The sequence below is a fragment of the Podarcis vaucheri genome (genome assembly GCF_965113315.1).
Source record: "Podarcis vaucheri genome assembly, chromosome: 2".
Classification (NCBI taxonomy): Eukaryota; Metazoa; Chordata; class Lepidosauria; order Squamata; family Lacertidae; genus Podarcis; species Podarcis vaucheri.
The window spans coordinates 58086289-58104085 of record NC_138760.1 but is presented as its reverse complement, the minus strand read 5'-3'; the positions used below and the strand labels follow the sequence as shown (position 1 = coordinate 58104085).

At 41.0% G+C, this 17797-nt stretch overlaps 1 protein-coding gene across 8 annotated transcripts in view; it reads left to right on the top strand.

Moving 5' to 3' along the window:
• LOC309527010 (uncharacterized protein) overlaps positions 1–17797 on the top strand; it is an 81897-nt gene that overhangs the window by 31521 nt on the left and 32579 nt on the right. For all 8 annotated transcript variants that reach the window (XR_014217049.1, XM_082213434.1, XM_082213430.1 and 5 more), the window contains 11 exons: positions 1975–2087; positions 3468–3589; positions 6245–6460; positions 8963–9106; positions 10007–10170; positions 10700–10812; positions 11738–11853; positions 14573–14791; positions 15776–15928; positions 16531–16691; positions 17486–17595. Coding sequence is in view for 7 of the 8 variants with exons in the window: in XM_082213434.1 (XP_082069560.1) it covers positions 1975–2087; positions 3468–3589; positions 6245–6460; positions 8963–9106; positions 10007–10170; positions 10700–10812; positions 11738–11853; positions 14573–14791; positions 15776–15928; positions 16531–16691; positions 17486–17595 (1631 nt within the window). In the remaining variant the exon portion in view is untranslated. The remainder of the gene's footprint in view (positions 1–1974; positions 2088–3467; positions 3590–6244; positions 6461–8962; positions 9107–10006; positions 10171–10699; positions 10813–11737; positions 11854–14572; positions 14792–15775; positions 15929–16530; positions 16692–17485; positions 17596–17797) is intronic.

Sequence of the window (17797 nt, the reverse complement as noted above, 5' to 3'; positions counted from 1 at the left end):
GCAAGTTCCTTTAGTGATGCTGTTGCAAAGAATTGCTGTAAGAATCCCCAGAATCTCAATTATCATTTTTTAAATGGTAAGACCTGAGAAGGCTGGTTCATACCTGTCCACATGGTGAATTAGTACATGCTCCTCTACGTGTCACACATAGAAGGCAATATTCATCTGGATTCTCTGCCTGAAAGCTTGTTGCACACATTCACTTCTACCCTCACCCCCACCTTTTTAGAGGGAAACATTTCATGTGTGGACATAGATGCAGAATGCCCAGATCACATGTTACCTCAGCCTGATGAACAAACCTACAAGTTACTGGCCTGCGAAACTTCATACTAGCTTACTTCTGCAAGCTGTTTTACTGGCCCTTGCTATTGCCAGTACATACCATAGCCAGGTACACACACTCTGTCATGTAACTTCTTCTGCTCTGCAACAAATTGTTTAGCTTTGCTTGCTCCTTCCCAGCCATTCATGGTGCTTTGCTGGTCCAAAGAATTTTGTTCCCACGGTTGAATTGCTAGCAGAGGGTTAGCAGAAGGGCAGCGCATTCTGGTTTCTGCTGTTGGCCAGGGGACCAAAGGCCACTAGGAGGCTGCTCCCCCTGCCTCTCAGAAAGATAATTGGGACAAGGGTAAGACCAATCAACCTCATCCATTGGCCAGAGAAGGAGCAGCTGAAGGGAGCTTATTTCCTCCCATCCTTTCTGGAAAGAACAGTGCTCCAGTTGCTAGTTTCCCTGGGATTGTAGGAGCAAGGAGATAGGCTACATCCATCAGACAAAGGAACAGGGGCTACCACATGCATTTCAAACAATAACACCAGCAAGAATAGATCAACTTGGCCCTACTGGATACAAGGATGGGGATGAGCTGGGGATGAGCAGTGGCATGCAGAACACCAAGGTATACATATCTGAATGATTAGTTGAATGAGCATCTGATTTATGTTTGTCCTTCCTGGCTCAGTAAGTGATACATATGTTAATGTCTAATTTTGCACAAAGATCCTCCTTATGTATTAACCCTGCTGTTTAACCAAAAAGGCTTCCAAGGTGGCTTAGATAAGTTCAACAATAGACAGCACAGTCCCTCCCTGCAGGCTTCCTGTCTAAAAGACGCAGCATGAGATGAGGGACTAGGAAAAGCAAAATCTGGCACTTAGTCTTAAACTTACAAAGTTGTTTTAATGACCTGTTTGAGGGCGAGGAGGAGCCAACTGAAGCTGGTCCCTCTGCACAATCCACAGAGGGTGTTGTTCTTCCCATCTCTCCCTCTATCCCAGCCAGATGAAATGGCTGCCAATCAATGACAATTGAGAGAGCTGGAACTACTCTTCCATCAGTTGTCCTCTTTTAGGTGCTGGTAGGACACAAAGGACAACCTCTGTAAAAAAAAAACATTTTGGGGAGAGATTCATTTGGGTTGATTCAGGTGGGGAAAAGTGGTCCTTGAGATATCTTTGACCCAAGCTATGAAGAGGTTTTAAAGAGCTTGTATATCACAGTTGAATAGGTAGTTCTCATAATAAATACAATATGTACTGGAGATCCAGATCTCAACTCTGCTCATTGTTTATAGAATCATAGAATCATAGAGTTGGAATAGACCACAAGGGCCATCGAGTCCAACCCCCTGCCAAGCAGGAAACACCATCAAAGCACTCCTGACATATGGTTGTCAAGCCTCTGCTTAAAGACCTCCAAAGAAGGAGACTCCACCACACTCCTTGGCAGCAAATTCCACTGTCAAACAGCTCTTACTATCCTAGTACTAAAATCATATAATTTCTAACTGCTTTAATGATACCTGCGCAAGATAACCCAACACCAGTTTAATATCAGAAGCAACATTTGCAGCTGGAATGGGAACAAAGTGATCATCTTTTCATTAATTGTGAAAACACTTGCACTGCTTTTAAAAATCAGTACTGCCTAGCTATTTCTGTTTTTATTCCTCATCCTGATTTCAATTGTAGGAGTGGATACAAAAGTTTGTTAGAGAAAAAATATGGCTAGGACTGCAAGATATAAACTCTGATGAAGTCTGGGCTTGGTCACATGAGGACAGTGCAGAAAGTACATTGCAATGGTATGTATAATGAGCGGGCCCAATCCATAACTGTTGGCAGTTTAAGCAGATCTCAGCTGTGTATTGCATGTTTGCAAACAGCTATGAAAAGACTCATCAAGGATAATAAACACAGTATCTGGAACTTCTCTATGCAGATCTCATTTGGTATCAAGTAGTGGTCCTTATTATTACAAAATACTGAGAACAGGTCAGGGAAAGACTGAGAGAGCGTAGAGGTAGAGTCTGGAGAAAGTTATGGAAGTATGAGTAAGTAACACATGACAAAATTACTTTTTCTAAACACAGGGTAGTGAATAAATATTTAGGGTTAAGCTGTATTCTACAGCTGGCCAACCCTTATCCCTTTTCCACTCAAATTTAAATTGTTGTTTTGCTATTGGCTCAAACCTAAAGGCTGGGCCAGACATGTTGCTTTCCTACCATATCACAATATGTTGCACTTAGTAGGAAAGTTGAGGCATGGCTGCTTGATTTTCTCACCTATCGTATAATGTCACTGGCTTTGGTGGTGTTAATGCACTTGTATGATCTGAGTATTAGAAAATATCAGGACTTTGAGAACCGTTAGTCAGCTCTTCTTATTTCTTTGTATGGTATGGTACATAGGCATTAGTGGCCTTGCTTAAATGCTTGCCTGGCTGGAATCGTAGGACTATAGACGACTGCCTTATACCAGTCAGACCACTGGTACTAAAATATCTGAAAAGGTCATCTGTGCAAGTGTTCATTTCTTACTAGAAGGTACTGCCAATCAATTCCTTAAGTTATTCCACCTCTTCCTCTAAAAAGTTATATCAGATACAAAGATCTTATAACAAGTATGCTTGGAATGGAAAAAAGCTAGTGATGGGCTGAAGGGCCATTGAGGGTTTGAGTGCTTTCAGGAGTAGGAATTTCACTAAAATGTCTAAGCTGCTTAACTTTACCCTCCCTTGCTTCTTTAACAAAGCCCTTTGTTCTTTCACAGCAAGATCATATTTCCTGGCAGTTGGGCCAGAATGCACCATGTGATGATGTAGTGTAACTGCCAGGAGCATTCTTAAAACAGAAGTAATAGTGTTTTGTAAGTGTGCATCCCACCTGCTGTTGTCAGCCAGCACAATCTGCACTTTTAAAGCACCCTGCTTACCCAATTTCAGCGAGGAGTAGGCAATTCCCTCCCCAGACAGGTTAAGAAAGTGCACTGAATGATCCATCAGCCTGCACTATCTTCTCAGTGCACACTCCCAGCTTGGCTCAGAAGGGGTATCCGCTCTCCATTCGAGTTGGGAGAAAGAATAGTTGGTGGTCACCAGTGATCAGCAATGATCATGTAGAAATTACATGGGCATGTACAGATGAAGTTACTTAATTAATTCTTTTATTATATTTTGACAGGCTGGATTTCCCAAAGGGGTACAAATGGCACAGATGTGCGGATATGTCAAACAAAGGTGTTATCAGTAAAGTTTACTGTACTGAAAAGAGAGAATGGGTGTGCAAGAGACCAGCTGGACGAGGTTCGGAGTCTGCTGATCTTTATTGTTACGTAGAAGTTGCTCATGTATAATTTGGGGAAGAAGACAACTGAATGAGAGTTAGCATTGTTGACTTTTTGAAGATCAGCTGTCCCAACAGAGGGATTAAATGCTACTTGTTTGGAACAGAAAGAAGCTCTGAATTACAATATACCAGTTGCAACACAGTACAGTGGTACCTCGGTTTAAGAACAGTCCGGTTTAATAATAATAATAATAATAATAATTTATTATTTGTACCCCGCCCATCTGGCTGGATTTCCCCAGCCACTCTGGGCGGCTTCCACAGAAACCAAAAAACACTAAAATATCATACATTAAAAGCTTCCCTGAATAGGGCCGCCTTAAGATGTCTTCTGAATGTCAGGTAGTTGTCCATCACCTTGACATCCAATGGGAGGGCATTCCACAGGGCGGGCGCCACCACCGAAAAGGCCCTCTGCCTGGTTCCCTGTAGCTTCGCTTCTCGTAATGAGGGAACCGCCAGAAGGCCCTCGGCGCTGGACCTCATTAAGAATGATTTGGTTTACAAACTCCACAAAACCGGAAATAGTGTCTTGGTCTAAAACGGAATCCGAATGGTGGAAGGGTACTGGTGGTGGGAGGCCTCATTAGGGAAAATGTGCCTCAGTTTAAGAACGGTTTTGGTTTAAGAACGGACTTTTGGAACGGATTAAGTTCGTAAACTGAGGTACCACTCAGTTTATAGTACTCTGTTTTGGGACACTAAATAATCTTTAGGTACACTTTGCTGTGTATCCATGATCAACAGACCATAAGGTTTTAGATCATATGTTTCAATCTGAAGGCTTTTAATGCAAACTTTCTGTATTTATTTGGGAAGTTTTAGGCCATTGGCCTCTCAATTTACTTGTGATCTGCTGTGGTGAATATTTGTATTTTGACAAATTTCTGATAGCTTCAGCATCTAAACGTGGTAGCAACCTAGATGAACTCTGAGAATTGCATAGAGTTTGCAGAAGGAATTAGAAGAGTCAGCAGCAGCTTTCAAAACTCACCTGCTGTTATAATGAAGATCCTCTGTAGTTTTATAAAACTGTACACTTCTTACCCCCTCAAGCATAACTCAGTTAAATGAATGATTTGCAGAAGTGCCAAAAAAAGCTTGAGAGGGAAAAAAACCTCTTAAAGAGGTGGAAATAAGGCCTGCTTGTAGATGGCTACTGTGAGAATAGGATGCTGAACTAGATGGTGCTTTAGTTTGATCCTTCAGGAATCAGTCACATACTAAGCAATATTTCAGAGAAGAAAGAATCACATCAACAGGGAACCCTAATGTAATGGGAATTGGGGTTGCTTGTGCGTAAACTGCAAACTGCTCCAAGCTAGTCATATAGCTAAAACTTTCCCTGGTTTGACAGCCCTTGAAACGCGACTGTCTTAGTCACTGGCAGAATCCGTCAGTGGGCGTGACCTAAATTTCTTCCAACATAGAAATTCTTTGACGCCCAGTCTCCTCCTAGATTCTCTGCGCGGAAGCCTTCTGCGCAGCGTGGGCGTGCCAAGCGGAGGTCATGTGCTCTCTCCGCTGATTTCACTGGAAGAGTCTCGGAGCCTCCCCTCCGCCGTACTCTCAGCTTCCCCTTTCTCCCTGGTGTCCCCTGAATTTCCTTCCCCCTTGGAAGCTCTCTCTCTCTCTCCTTGCTAGTTCCCTCCCCTGCATCACTGGAGCGTCTTACCTCTCCTCTTCCCTCTGATGGCAGTTCCCTGACACCTAAGATATGAGGAAGGTCAAAAAACAAACAAATCCTCATGAGGCAAGTTCCCCAAAACAGTGCAATGAGCATGCCCAGTTGTCACAGAGAGGAATGTAATGGAGCTGTTGGAAATCTGAACAGAATAATTTTGTTAAGAGACCCATGTGTTTTTTCTGTTATTTTTTTATATCTTACATTGGCATTAAAGAAATCCCCAGAAAGTTCTAGATCTCTTGCTACCTTTGTCAGCAAGGAATGACTGATTGCCTTGAAGAATTGCTTTGCATTATTTCTGTGGGATTTACTGTCTTGATTTAAAGCATGCTAGTAGCAATTGCTTAATAGTAGTTGATCTTATGGCAACAAAGCCATAACTTGTCAAATGCTGTTATGGGTCTAATGGTGGTACCCGGTGTTCAGTATCTTCATTTTTCTGTTGAATTTGTACATGCATTGTGGCTCATGTATCGTAAGTTGATGGGCAAAGGTTTAGAATAAAAAAATAATCGTGGGGGTTTTGTTTTTTACAATCTGTGAGCAGTGCAGCTGAATTCCCTCATATGTTCAAGCATATTGATTGCAGACAAGTGAGCAATAATAGGGATGATTAAAATATCAGAGTTATGACATTGTTTATTTTGTCTACAAATTTTGACATTTTAAAGAAATATACAGTACTCAGTATAGATTTTTCAAAGTGCTAACTGACCTTGCCTGGCTTTGTTGCGAGTCATCCGTATCATAAACTAGCCTTATACGTCTACATCACTGTTAATTAAGCTGTAGAACTTGCTTATAGAGGTCAGTCTTCTTAAAGAGGCCTCTTGTGTAAGCATCACATAAATGATATTAATATTTGGTTGTTCATATATATTTAACAGGTGGACCTCAGTATAACCTTTTTCTGTCTTCCCTACAGACCTTGATGTATACACAGGCTTTTGGGATTCACTAGTGATCTCAGAGAAACCAGCTTTGTCAACCAATTATACTTACAATTATTCAAGGGATGAATGTATTAGATTGAAGTCAAAATGTCTTGGCTATGGATTGTGGAAAAATGGATATTTCTTGTTCAATGGTTTAATATTAGTTGGTGGCGGATTTGGTCCAAGTGTAACATTTTTAAAATCAGGTAGTCGTAATTGTCTTGAGTACCTTCTTAAATGTTTAGAATTATTGAATACTGAATCGTATCAAGATTCCCTCTCATGAAAATACAAAATTCTGTGATATTTTTGTATTCTAAATACAGTGGTACCTCAGTTTACAAACTTAATCCATTCCTGAAGTCTGTTCTTAAACCAAATCCATTCTTAAGCCAAGGTGTGCTTTCCCTAATGAGGTCTCCTGCCACCAATGCCCTTCCACCGTTCAGCTTCCGTTCACAAACCGGAACACTACTTCCAGTTTTGTGGAGTTCGTAAACTGAATAGTTCATAAACAGGACTGTTTGTAAACCGAGGTACCACTGTAGATCCTTTGAAATCTCATTCATGCTTTTCCTTGCTGAAGAGTCTGGCATCTTGGAATAGCCAGTTTCTTTCACCTACAGATGTAGAAGTACAACAAAGAATACGGTTTTGTTTTGGTTTTTCTTTTTCCTTCAGGTGTGATATTTGCTTGTTCCTGCTTTTACTTGTCCAGTATACCCCCTCAACTGAACACTGAATTCTTCTTTCTTTTTGCCTCTTCCAAACACTTTAAAGCATATCACAAACAGTGCTTTTTTCTGGGGGGACACATACCCCTAAACATTTTGTGAATCTAAGTTTGGCCTCATTGAGGGGCAGTATTTTAATATAAGTAGGAAAATGAGAGTGTCCGTAAACATATTTTTTTTTTAATAGAAAAAAAGCACTATTCACAAACATTCGTTTAACAACTTTATTTATTGCGGACATCATGAGATCACTGGGTTGGGCTATGGCTCCATTCCTGGTGATGCAGGCAGAAGAGAAAAGTTCTTTGGAAAGTGAGCAGCTCCTACTTCGTTTTCTGTTCCTGCCTGTGCAAAGCGGTAATCTTCATTTTATATTCTTTCTATTCTTCTCACAGTCAGGGTTTTCCCTCTTTACCTCCTCCGTTTGTACCTTAGTTTTTTCAACTTGGCTGATTTCTCCCCACTCTTCAGCCCATTCTCTTCTCACACCTTACTCAGATTGCTTCCCTCAGAAATAAAAATCTTCCTCTTTGTATCCTTACATTTTACCAGGTTTGCAGCAAAATAGCAGCCTTTTCCACTAATGCTCCACTGTCAGAGATTTGCAGGGTAGCTTCATGGTCCTTGCATAGCACATTTGCCAGACATTATAAAATGGACTTATTTGCCTCAATGGATATCACCTTTGGCCTCAAGGTCCTTCAACAGGCTTTAAAGCTTTAATCCAGGCATAGGCAAACTCCGGCCCTCCAGATGTTTGGGACTACAATTCCCATCAACCCTAGCTAACAGGACCAGTGGTCAGGGATGATGGGAATTGTAGTCCCAAACATCTGGAGGGCCGGAGTTTGCCTATGCCTGCTCTAATCTGTTGCTGTTGAGACCTACCCTAATGGGGAAAGCTGTGATATGTCCCAACCCAGTGACCGCTTGATGCCCACTATAAATAGTACAATTGGTACTTATCCAAAGAGAGTTTTGTCCCTGTGGCCTCTTCCTAATAGGGACTGGAACTGATTCTTTTCTCTATGCTTTTTCTTTTCTGTTATGGTTGTAGCTTCGTCGTTCCGTCACTATGTAGGTTAGCAGTAGTTAAGCAGTACTACTTATGGTTATGTTGGAAATGGGCTCTTTAGTTCTTGTTGTTTCTTATCCTTGGTGATACTCCAATGACTTTTCAAATTTAGTGGCTCTGCAAAACTAAATGGCAGCCACTCACTTCCCAAAGAGCGTTTTGCTCTTGCCTTCATCAACAAGAATGGAGCTGTAACCCAACCCTGTGACTACATGATGCCCTAACAAATCTACCTATTATACCTTCTCCCTCACTCTGCATATGTGTGTTAAAGTTTGTAAAAAATATTTTTAAGTTGATTTGCAGAGAATGTAGAAATGGGAGTATATTAGCATAAGCCACTAGCCAATCAGTGGTATGCACAGCTGCTTCTGCTTGAAATTAACAGAACTGGCTTTTTGGCAGTATCAAGCTAGGAAAAACACTGACAAAAACTGGGTGAGTGTGGTTATAGTAGCTTAACCAGTTTTTGCCTACCCGTATCCCACCTGCTGCATGTCTTTCAGCATGAGTGTTTAATTGTTGGGGATAGCTAAGCTTATGACTCAGGAATTCCCAACTGAGGTGGAATCTACACACATATAAAAAACATTCTGAAAATGCTTTTTTAAAAAAGTTTTTAAAAATACAATGAATTTTCTATAAGGCTCACCATTGCCATCTAGTGTCATATTGTATATTGCATATAAAACACACTTAAAACATCTTATTTTCAGCTGTATAGCTGAGTCCCAACTAGGCTCTAACCTTAGCCAATCTTTTCTTCCAACTTCAGGTATGGAAATAATAACACTGACCTACCTAGCAGGGCTGTTGTAAAGGTTGCAACAAGATAATGTATGTGAAACACTTTGAACATTCTATACTGCTATATTACTTTTATTTTATTTTATTTTAAGCATGTGACTATGGATACTATGGGCCAGAGTGTGAATCTGAATGTCGGCCCTGTCATTGGGACAAACCATGCCACCCTGTTACGGGAACATGTGAAGGTCCCATTGTTTGTGTTGCACCTCAGGGTGTAGGTACATGCCCTTTTGGTAAGTGAGCTTTCTTTCTTTCTTTCTTTCTTTCTTTAAAAAACCCCTATTTATTCATTTAAGAGTTTTGAAAACAAAGCTTTGCCAAATGTAGTTTATAATTGAAGACATAAAAGCATACAAAAGCAGCATCTGAAAAATAATGTAATTAAAACAACAGGATAAAACAATAGATCCTGATGGATGGATGGAGGGAAAGGGAGAATGTGCCCCTGAGGGTGGATCCTGATTTGCAAACCATCACTTGTACAGAGTAAGCTTATCACTGACAGTTATTGGAAGTTAATGGGATGATTCTGCCTTATATAATGAACAACTCTCTACCCACTCTGAAAATACTCACTTGGCAAAAGATACAAAGGAATGTTAGACTATGTTGTTGTTTAGTCGTTTAGTCGTGTCCGACTCTTCGTGACCCCCATGGACCAGAGCACGCCAGGCACTTCTGTCTTCCACTGCCTCCCGTAGTTTGGTCAGACTGTTAGCTTCGAGAACACTGTCCAACCATCTCGTCCTCTGTCGTCCCCTTCTCCTTGCGCCCTCCATCTTTCCCAACATCAGGGTCTTTTCCAGGGAGTCTTCTCTTTTCATGAGGTGGCCAAAGTACTGGAGCCTCAGCTTCACGATCTGTCCTTCCAGTGAGAACTCAGGGCTGATTTCCTTAAGAATGGATAGGTTTGTTCTTGCAGTCCATGGGACTCTCAAGAGTCTCCTTCAGCACCATAATTCAAAAGCATCAATTCTTCAGCGATCAGCCTTCTTTATGGTCCAGCTCTCACTTCCATACATCACTACTGGGAAAACCATAGCTTTTAGACTATGGTTAGACTATGAAAAGCAACAAAACATGGGAAATCATAATAGTTTTTGCATTTGTTTTCTTTTTTGATGGTGTGTCAGGCTTGTACAGTTTAAGATGCCCCCTTGGTGATGGCTGGTGGTACTGGGGAGGAAAATGCTACTTGATAGATGAAAAAAGAAAAGTGGCATGGAGTGAAGCACAGGAGCTATGCAGACGTTTTAAAGACACAAATCTACTTGAGATACAAAGCCTTGAGGAAAAGGTTAGAATCTTAAAAAGAAAAGAAAAACCCTATAAAATGTTGGTCACCTTTCTATTCAAGAGTGCTGAAGGTGGTAAATAACATTTACCAGTACTTGCTTAAAGAAAATTCAGTGGGCACTTTTAAAATCTACCTTTTTGCAAATGGCACTCCAACATTTATTTCAAGGGAGAGTTTTTGTTTGTACTGTGAGGGAGGAGTGTTAACAAAAATATAAAGCCCTCTTCCCTCCCTCCCATACTCTTGCTATAGTCAGAAGTCACTTGTTGGGTGAGATACTGGGGAGGAAGAGAACAGGCAAATGGCTTCATGTGAGATGTGTCCCAGTCCTCTTATTTCAAGTATTGTGCCTGATACCTAGGTGGATAGATAGAGAGGAGGTGCTATCAACCCTTTTGTTTTTGTTCAAAGGGAGAATTGAGCTATACTTATCCCCTGATGTGTATGCAGTTTCACCTATGAAGTATATTGAGATCACACCACCAAATCTTAACAATGCTAATTATGTCTATGTTGTGTTCTGCTCCAGACATGGGTGAAAGCAATGATAAATCAACAAATGTGGGTAGGGATGAAATGGCATTCAGAGACGTCTCGTTGGCAATGGGGAGATGGAACAAATGTGAACACTAATATAAATTGGTAAGATGTTTACATTTTTCTGCCTTTTATGAATGGGACTGGAGGTACCTTTTACTTATGCCCCTGAAATACCTACTGAACAGTTTTCAGTGTATGGATAATGTCAGGGAACTGCCATCAGCTCAGAGATGAGAGATAGAGGGGGAGTTGTGTTACAGGGAGCCTCCGAAAATCTTGCGAAGCAGTTCCTCTTCCAACGAGGAGGAAAGCCCAAACTCCAGTGAAGACGTGCAAGGACCAGAGGATGCTACAGAGAGGGAAGCACACCCCTGCCACCCCCAATCATGCACAGTAGTTTGAGACGCGGGGGGGGGGGGAAGGCTTGGGGTGACGAAACTTTTATGTTGGGGGAGGTACAAAAACAGACCACTCCCAGATTCTGCTAGCGATTGAGCCAGACATGAACTTATGACACTCTTCACTGTAAATAGTTTGCACCAAAACAAAGCCTGTAAAAGACAGGTCGGAGTCCTGCCTGGTTACTCTCGAGCAACCGCAACAGCATCTGAGAGATATGGTAGGTATCTGAAGAAGTGTGCATGCACACGAAAGCTCATACCAAGAACTAACTTAGTTGGTCTTTAAGGTGCTACTGGAAGGGATTTTTTTATTTTGACAGATATGTACCTATTGAAGCTAAATGTTAATAATTTAAGAATGTAAGAAAAGCCTGCTGGATCAGGAATGGAGCATAATGAACATGGCTAACTTGGTAGAACCCTGAACAGGCATATTCTATACTGCAACATTCTTTTTTCGGAGGCCACCTGCCTTATTTATTATTATTTCTAATGCAGCAGTGCTCTCAAAGTGACCCTCCAAAATTCTGCACACCTATGTGTGATATTACAGATTACGTTATAAAAATTAGTATGAATATTTTTCTCTTCCTAGCTGTAGTTCAAAATGTTGCCTCTCCCTTTAGGTTAAATATAGAAGGGAACAAGCTTGATGGCTGCGGTACTATTCTCAAACATAAGCGACTATTGCAATCAGCAAAGTGCTCTGAGAAGTTTTATTTTATATGTGAAAGAGAAGAATGTAAGTATTAGCTTTTTCTTTTCTTGCTTCCTTTTCTTCTTTTATATTCTTCCTATTCAGTACTGTCTCTCGCCCAGGGAAAGCAAGGAATATTCTAAAGATTCATCCCACTGCTTAATGTTGTCCTCTCTGCAATGTGTTATGTGGAATTATTGTTTGGGAGTTAAAGGGTTTTTTATTGTTTCAGTTGCATTGTGTTTTTATATGATGTAGCCTGTCCTGGGACCTTGTAGAGAAGAGTGGTAAGGAATACAATAAGATGTTGGTGGTTCTGTGGCTCCTGGATGCAATAATCTTATTTGGATATTACTAGAAGATGAATAATAATAGCTAGGCTATTACATACAGTACACACTGCCTTTTCCTGTATAGTCTGAAAACTTGAAAGAAAACCCGCCTTAAACATCAGTACAGTGGGTTACAGACTCCCCAGGTTACAGATGCCCCAGGTTACAGACGCTTCAGGATACAGACTCTGCTAACCCAGAAATAGTAACTTGGCTTAAGAACTTTGCTTCAGGATGAGAACAGAAATCACGCGGCACCGGGAGGCCCCATTAGCTAAAGTGGTACCTCAGGTTAAGAACAGTTTCAGGTTAAGAACGGACCTCCAGAACGAATTAAGTTCTTAACCCGAGGTACCACTGTATTGGATTTCCAACACTGAGCAGTCAACAACAAAATTACTTGATGTTGCCATAACAACAGCTGAACATCTTTGGAAAAACGTGCTGGTAAAACAAAGCCGGGGGAAATTGCTTTTCTCAGAAGAGTGTTCCACAGTGTAAGGGCCGCCAATGAATAAGCCTTTTCCCTTCACCTTCCTCATCTCATTTCTATGGCTGAGGGAATGCAAAGCATGACTTCAACTTAGAATCTTAATTCCAGGAGAGGGTGGTACAGTGAAATAACATGCTTTGCAGGAATTCAGGAAATAATGATCAGCAGTTTGAATTCACAAGTGAATTGGAATTCAGGACAGGTTAGTGAAGATCATAGTAAATGATCTGTAAGCAGATTAGTCAAGAACATAGTAAAATGTTTTGCATGTTCACTCTCATCAACATTTGGACCACTGAGGTCTGTACCATCTGAAGCTTCCAAACTGTTTTCAAGAACAAACCCTTTTGTGGTATATGTGTGATACTTGCTGGATATCTTGGTATCCTTGAGAAAGCTTGATCTTCCATAATACACATAGTGTACTTGGACTTTCAAGAAGCTTTCAACAAGGTACAGTCATACCTCGGGTTACAGATGCTTCAGGTTGCGCATTTTTGGGTTGCGCAATGCACTGAACCTGGAAGTACTGGAACAGGTTACTTCTGTGTTTAAGTGCTCACGCATGCGCAGAAGCACTAAATCACTCTTTGTACGTGCGCAGGCGTGGCGCTGTGGGTTGCGAACATGCCTCCCATACGGATCATGTTCGCAACCCGAGCGTCCACTGTACCTCCCAAGGACACCTGAGTAAGCTCAGCAGTCACAGAGTAAGAGGTGATATCCTCTTGTGGATCAGAAATTTGTTAAGTAGGAGGAAGCAGAAAATGGGAAATGCAGTTCAATGTAAACATGAGGAAAGTGGTACATGTTGGACAAATAAAATCTTAATTTCACATATACGCTCATGGAGTCTGATCTGGCAGTGACTAATCAGGAGCAAGACTTTGGGGTTGTGGTAGATAGCAATACTTTGGGGTTGTGGTTAGAGAAAAAAGATGAGTAAGAGGTGGCAATGCATGATGGAAGTTTATAAAATTATGCACTAGAACTAGGCCGAGCATAGTTAAACTGTGATCACAGTTTGGATGGCTTTAAAAAGTACCGTATTTTTCGCCCTATAGGACGCACTTTTCCCCCTCCAAAAATGAAGGGGAAATATGTGTGCATCCTATGGAGCGAATGCAGGCTTTCACCGAAGCCTGGAGCTCACCGACTGGTGTGCACCGACCCCTCTCGCTCTCCAGGCTTCAGGCAGCTATCCGCAAGCCTTCGGAGCACGGCGGGAGTTCCAGCTGGGCTCCAAAGGCTTGCGGATAGCAGCCTTCAACCTGAAGCCCGGGGAGCACAGCGCCAACTCCCACTGCGCACCCCGGGCTTCAGGCAGCTATCCGCAAGCCTACGGAGCCGGCAAGCGAAGGGAGCGAAGGGAAGGTTGCGCGCAACCTCGCCACCGCTCCCGGACCCGTTCTGGGGGCTGGGGTCATGGGAAGCTCGGGCTTCCCCAGCCCCGCGGCTTCTGCCAAAGCCGTGCGCAGCCTTTCCCGTCTGGAGAAGTTATACACGGCTAACAGAGGAAGCCAAGACAGCCAGCGGGATGGATCTCGCTTGCTGTCTTGGCTTCTTTGCTCTTTGGGGCTTGGGGGGGGGAGAATTTATCCCCCCCCTAAAAATTAGGTGCGCCCTATGGTCCGGTGCGCCCTATGGAGCGAAAAATACGGTATTAGACTAATCCATGGAGGAAAAGTCTTATCAATGACTCTTAGCTGTGATGGAGGCTATATTGGTTGGAAGCAATATACTTCTGAATACCAATTTCTGGAAACCACACAAGGGGAGAGTTCTATTGCTTACAAGTTTCCCACAGATATTTGGTTGGCCATTGTAAGAATCGGATGCTGGAGCAGATTGGCCATTGGCTTGATCCAATAGGCTCTTCTTATATCAGTCTTTGAACTGATGGTAATAATCACGGTCTATGATTGTTTTCTTTGGACAGCAATGAATATATTCCAGGAATACAAAGGTCACACTATACCACAACGACAAAACGCATTGCCAAAAATGTTCTATACTTTGAGTGATGCTGAAGAGGATTGCATTTTTGAGAAAACTACTTGTACTGGTATAGTTTTATCACAAGGCCAGTATTATATGGTTAGTGGAACAAATATATTCAAAAGCGTCGATGCACAGGACACCTTATATGTGAAGTCTGGTGAGTCACTTAAAGGAACTTATCTATACACTTGTCTATAACAATGTGGCTGTGGCTACCAAACTATCTTTTTTCCTGATCTTATGAAATGCCTCTTAAGTTGTTAACTGGCAGATGCATGCTGTTGGCTCCTACGTACGTCTCTTTCTTGTTACGGCATTGTCATTTTTGCCAACTTATCCAAAGTACTCTGATCCTAAAAATAGTAGAACTTATTAAATTTTATGTAATGTTTTAGTTTCTTAAATCTAGATGACTCTGGAACTGTTTGGTTCCAAAAGTAAATATGTCCAGCTGGGTCAAGAGTTTACAGCTTTGGTGATGTCAACATCAAAGCATTAATTACTATTTTGCACTTATGGGACAAAAGATGGGGTAGAAATACTTTAAATACATAAATTAATCATAGCCTCTTTCAGATAAAACTGAACTTCTCTATCAAATAAGCTATTTTTCATTCAATCCACAATTAATGAACTCTAGTGTAGCACAGTGGCTAGAAGACTGACTTGTGAGCCCCCAAGTCCCACATTTATTGCTCACTAGATGGCAAGTCATTCTCTGCAATAAATTCTCTGCAAGTCATTCTCTGCATGTTTCTTCCCAAATCTAATATGGGATAACAACAACAACAACAACAACAACAACAACAACAACAACAACAACCACTACCTATCTTCAGTTTGTGAATCACTTTATTTAGGAAAAGAACTAAATATACGCTAAGGTGACAATCCTATGCACACTTGGGAGGGAGTATGCCCCAGTGAATACAGAGGGACTTAGCTTCTGCATATGCATGTACATATTAGTAATATTAACCTGGAGCCAACCAATGGTAATATACTTTGGAAGTGCAGAGCGAGTTGGGCTCTGTTTGCATACCTGAAACAGCTCATAGTAAAAGTCAAATGTTGAAATGTTCTTGTTAATCTGGTTTTTAGTTTATTCTTTTGCTGTTTTAATCCTCAAATTTTATTCTAGTTTGCAATCCTGGATTTTTTGGTACAAATTGTCAATTCACTTGCAAAAAGTGTGCCAATAACTTACCTTGCCATCCGATTACTGGAGAATGTGTAGGCATTGGCCCTACCAAGTGTACCTTGGACTCCCCAGATCCAGAGTGTAATGCAAAAGGTACAGTTTCTAGACATAGGTTTTCCTTTTTTATTCTCTCATTTTATGTGGCTTTCTCTGTCTTTCTTTTAGTACCTCCTTTAATTTATGTCAGCCACTCGGTTGAAGTCACTCTAACTCTACTAACAATTGAAATTTTGGTTTTCATTTACTAATATCTTTCCTATAAATTTTACCATTTACCTCAACATTAGTGTTCTGTGTAAATATGGTAAAATTAAATGATACAGGAAACTGGTGCATGTAATAGTAACTTAAGTGACTGAGCCACAAACTCACTAGGTAGTGCTCTCTGAAGTGCTACAAAGGTACTACAATTACTATGTGGTCTGGTTTCTGTCACAGTGTTCTGTTGCTCCAGAAGCGATTTAGTCATGCTGGCCACATGACCCGGAAAGCTGTCTGTGGACAAACATTGGCTCTCCTGGCCTGAAGTGAGATGAGTGCCACAACCCCATAGTTGCCTTGACTGGACTTAACTCTTTTTATTTTTTAATTCAGTATGGTTTGCTCACAGCTAGAAATGCATTTAATTACATAGATATGCAGGTGTATCTTGTGGTTTCAAAGTTATATTACAACTTACTGTATTGGTTTTTAAGCTTTCACAAATCCGTGCCCAAAGAAGCCCCAGTGGTACCATTATTTCAAGTCATGTTACTATGTGGAACACACAAAAACAGCCACATGGACCGATGCCAGGATTGCATGCCAAGGATTTAAGGGAACAGACCTAGTTAAAATTACAAACAGTCATGAAAAGGTACTATTTGTGAGCTGGGGGGGGGGTGTAATTACTTTATATCCTTCTCACACTGGATAGGGGCTGGTTTGTGAATTAGACTTAATTAGGTTAATTCTGTGACTGTTTTCTTTTGTTCATTTTAGAAGCCATACAAATTGCAGGTGTTTCTCCATTCAGATTTAAGCAATTCAGATACCTACCCAACATGGGACGTATTTCCCCAGTTTACTATATCACGTAACTATGATTTGTGTGTGTAGCTTCTTCAATCATGAGTGAGGCCAGTTGTGTCGGTCTTTCTTTTTCCAGCACAAAAGGACTCTGTTGCAGTAGTGTCTCCAGCCAGCCACTGTTATTTCTTGTTACAACTGCAGCATTAGTTACCTAACAAGAATAGAAGTATTTTAGACATATTATAGAAAGTGGTGGTGAGAAACCTTATATAGTGCTCTTACAGTGACTATGAATGCTTTAGAAAGCTTCCTTGCAGCTGAGAGAAACTGAATCTATGTTAGCAGTGCTATCTGAAGACATTTGGAGCTTTGTAATCCATGTGCTTACTTCAGTTTTCTCTCTTAAATTATTATTTAAAAGCATATACCACCGTTATCTAAACTAGACCTATTAAAGGAGGTTTTTATGTGTTAGAAAGTTGATTCAAAGGATGATTAAATGTTGTTTGGATATAAGGCTTTAGGATTCTTGCTATAAAATAGGTTTTAGGACTTTTCCCTTTTCTGAATGTTGGTTTATATTAAACGTATTCTGCTCCTACACCATAAAGAACAGTTCAGATTTGTTTATTCTTACAGATGTGGGTACAGCATACAGGAGATGACAGCTGGATTGGTTTGATCTTCAGCAAGCGGTCATATCAATATATTTGGGTAGATAACACAACTTCAATCTTTCAAAATGCATGGTGAGATGTTTTCTAATATAGTCTGGTATTAGCAGAAAATACTGTTTTCAGAGCCTTAGTAAAGTCCAGTTTCTCAACAGAAAAAATGGTCACGTGATATATTCAGATTCTAGTACATGCTCTTTATTTTAAGAAAGTATTCAGAGGTTCTTTCTGTTTCAGTAAGGATCTCGCTGATTTTCAAGTCTCTAAAACCACGACT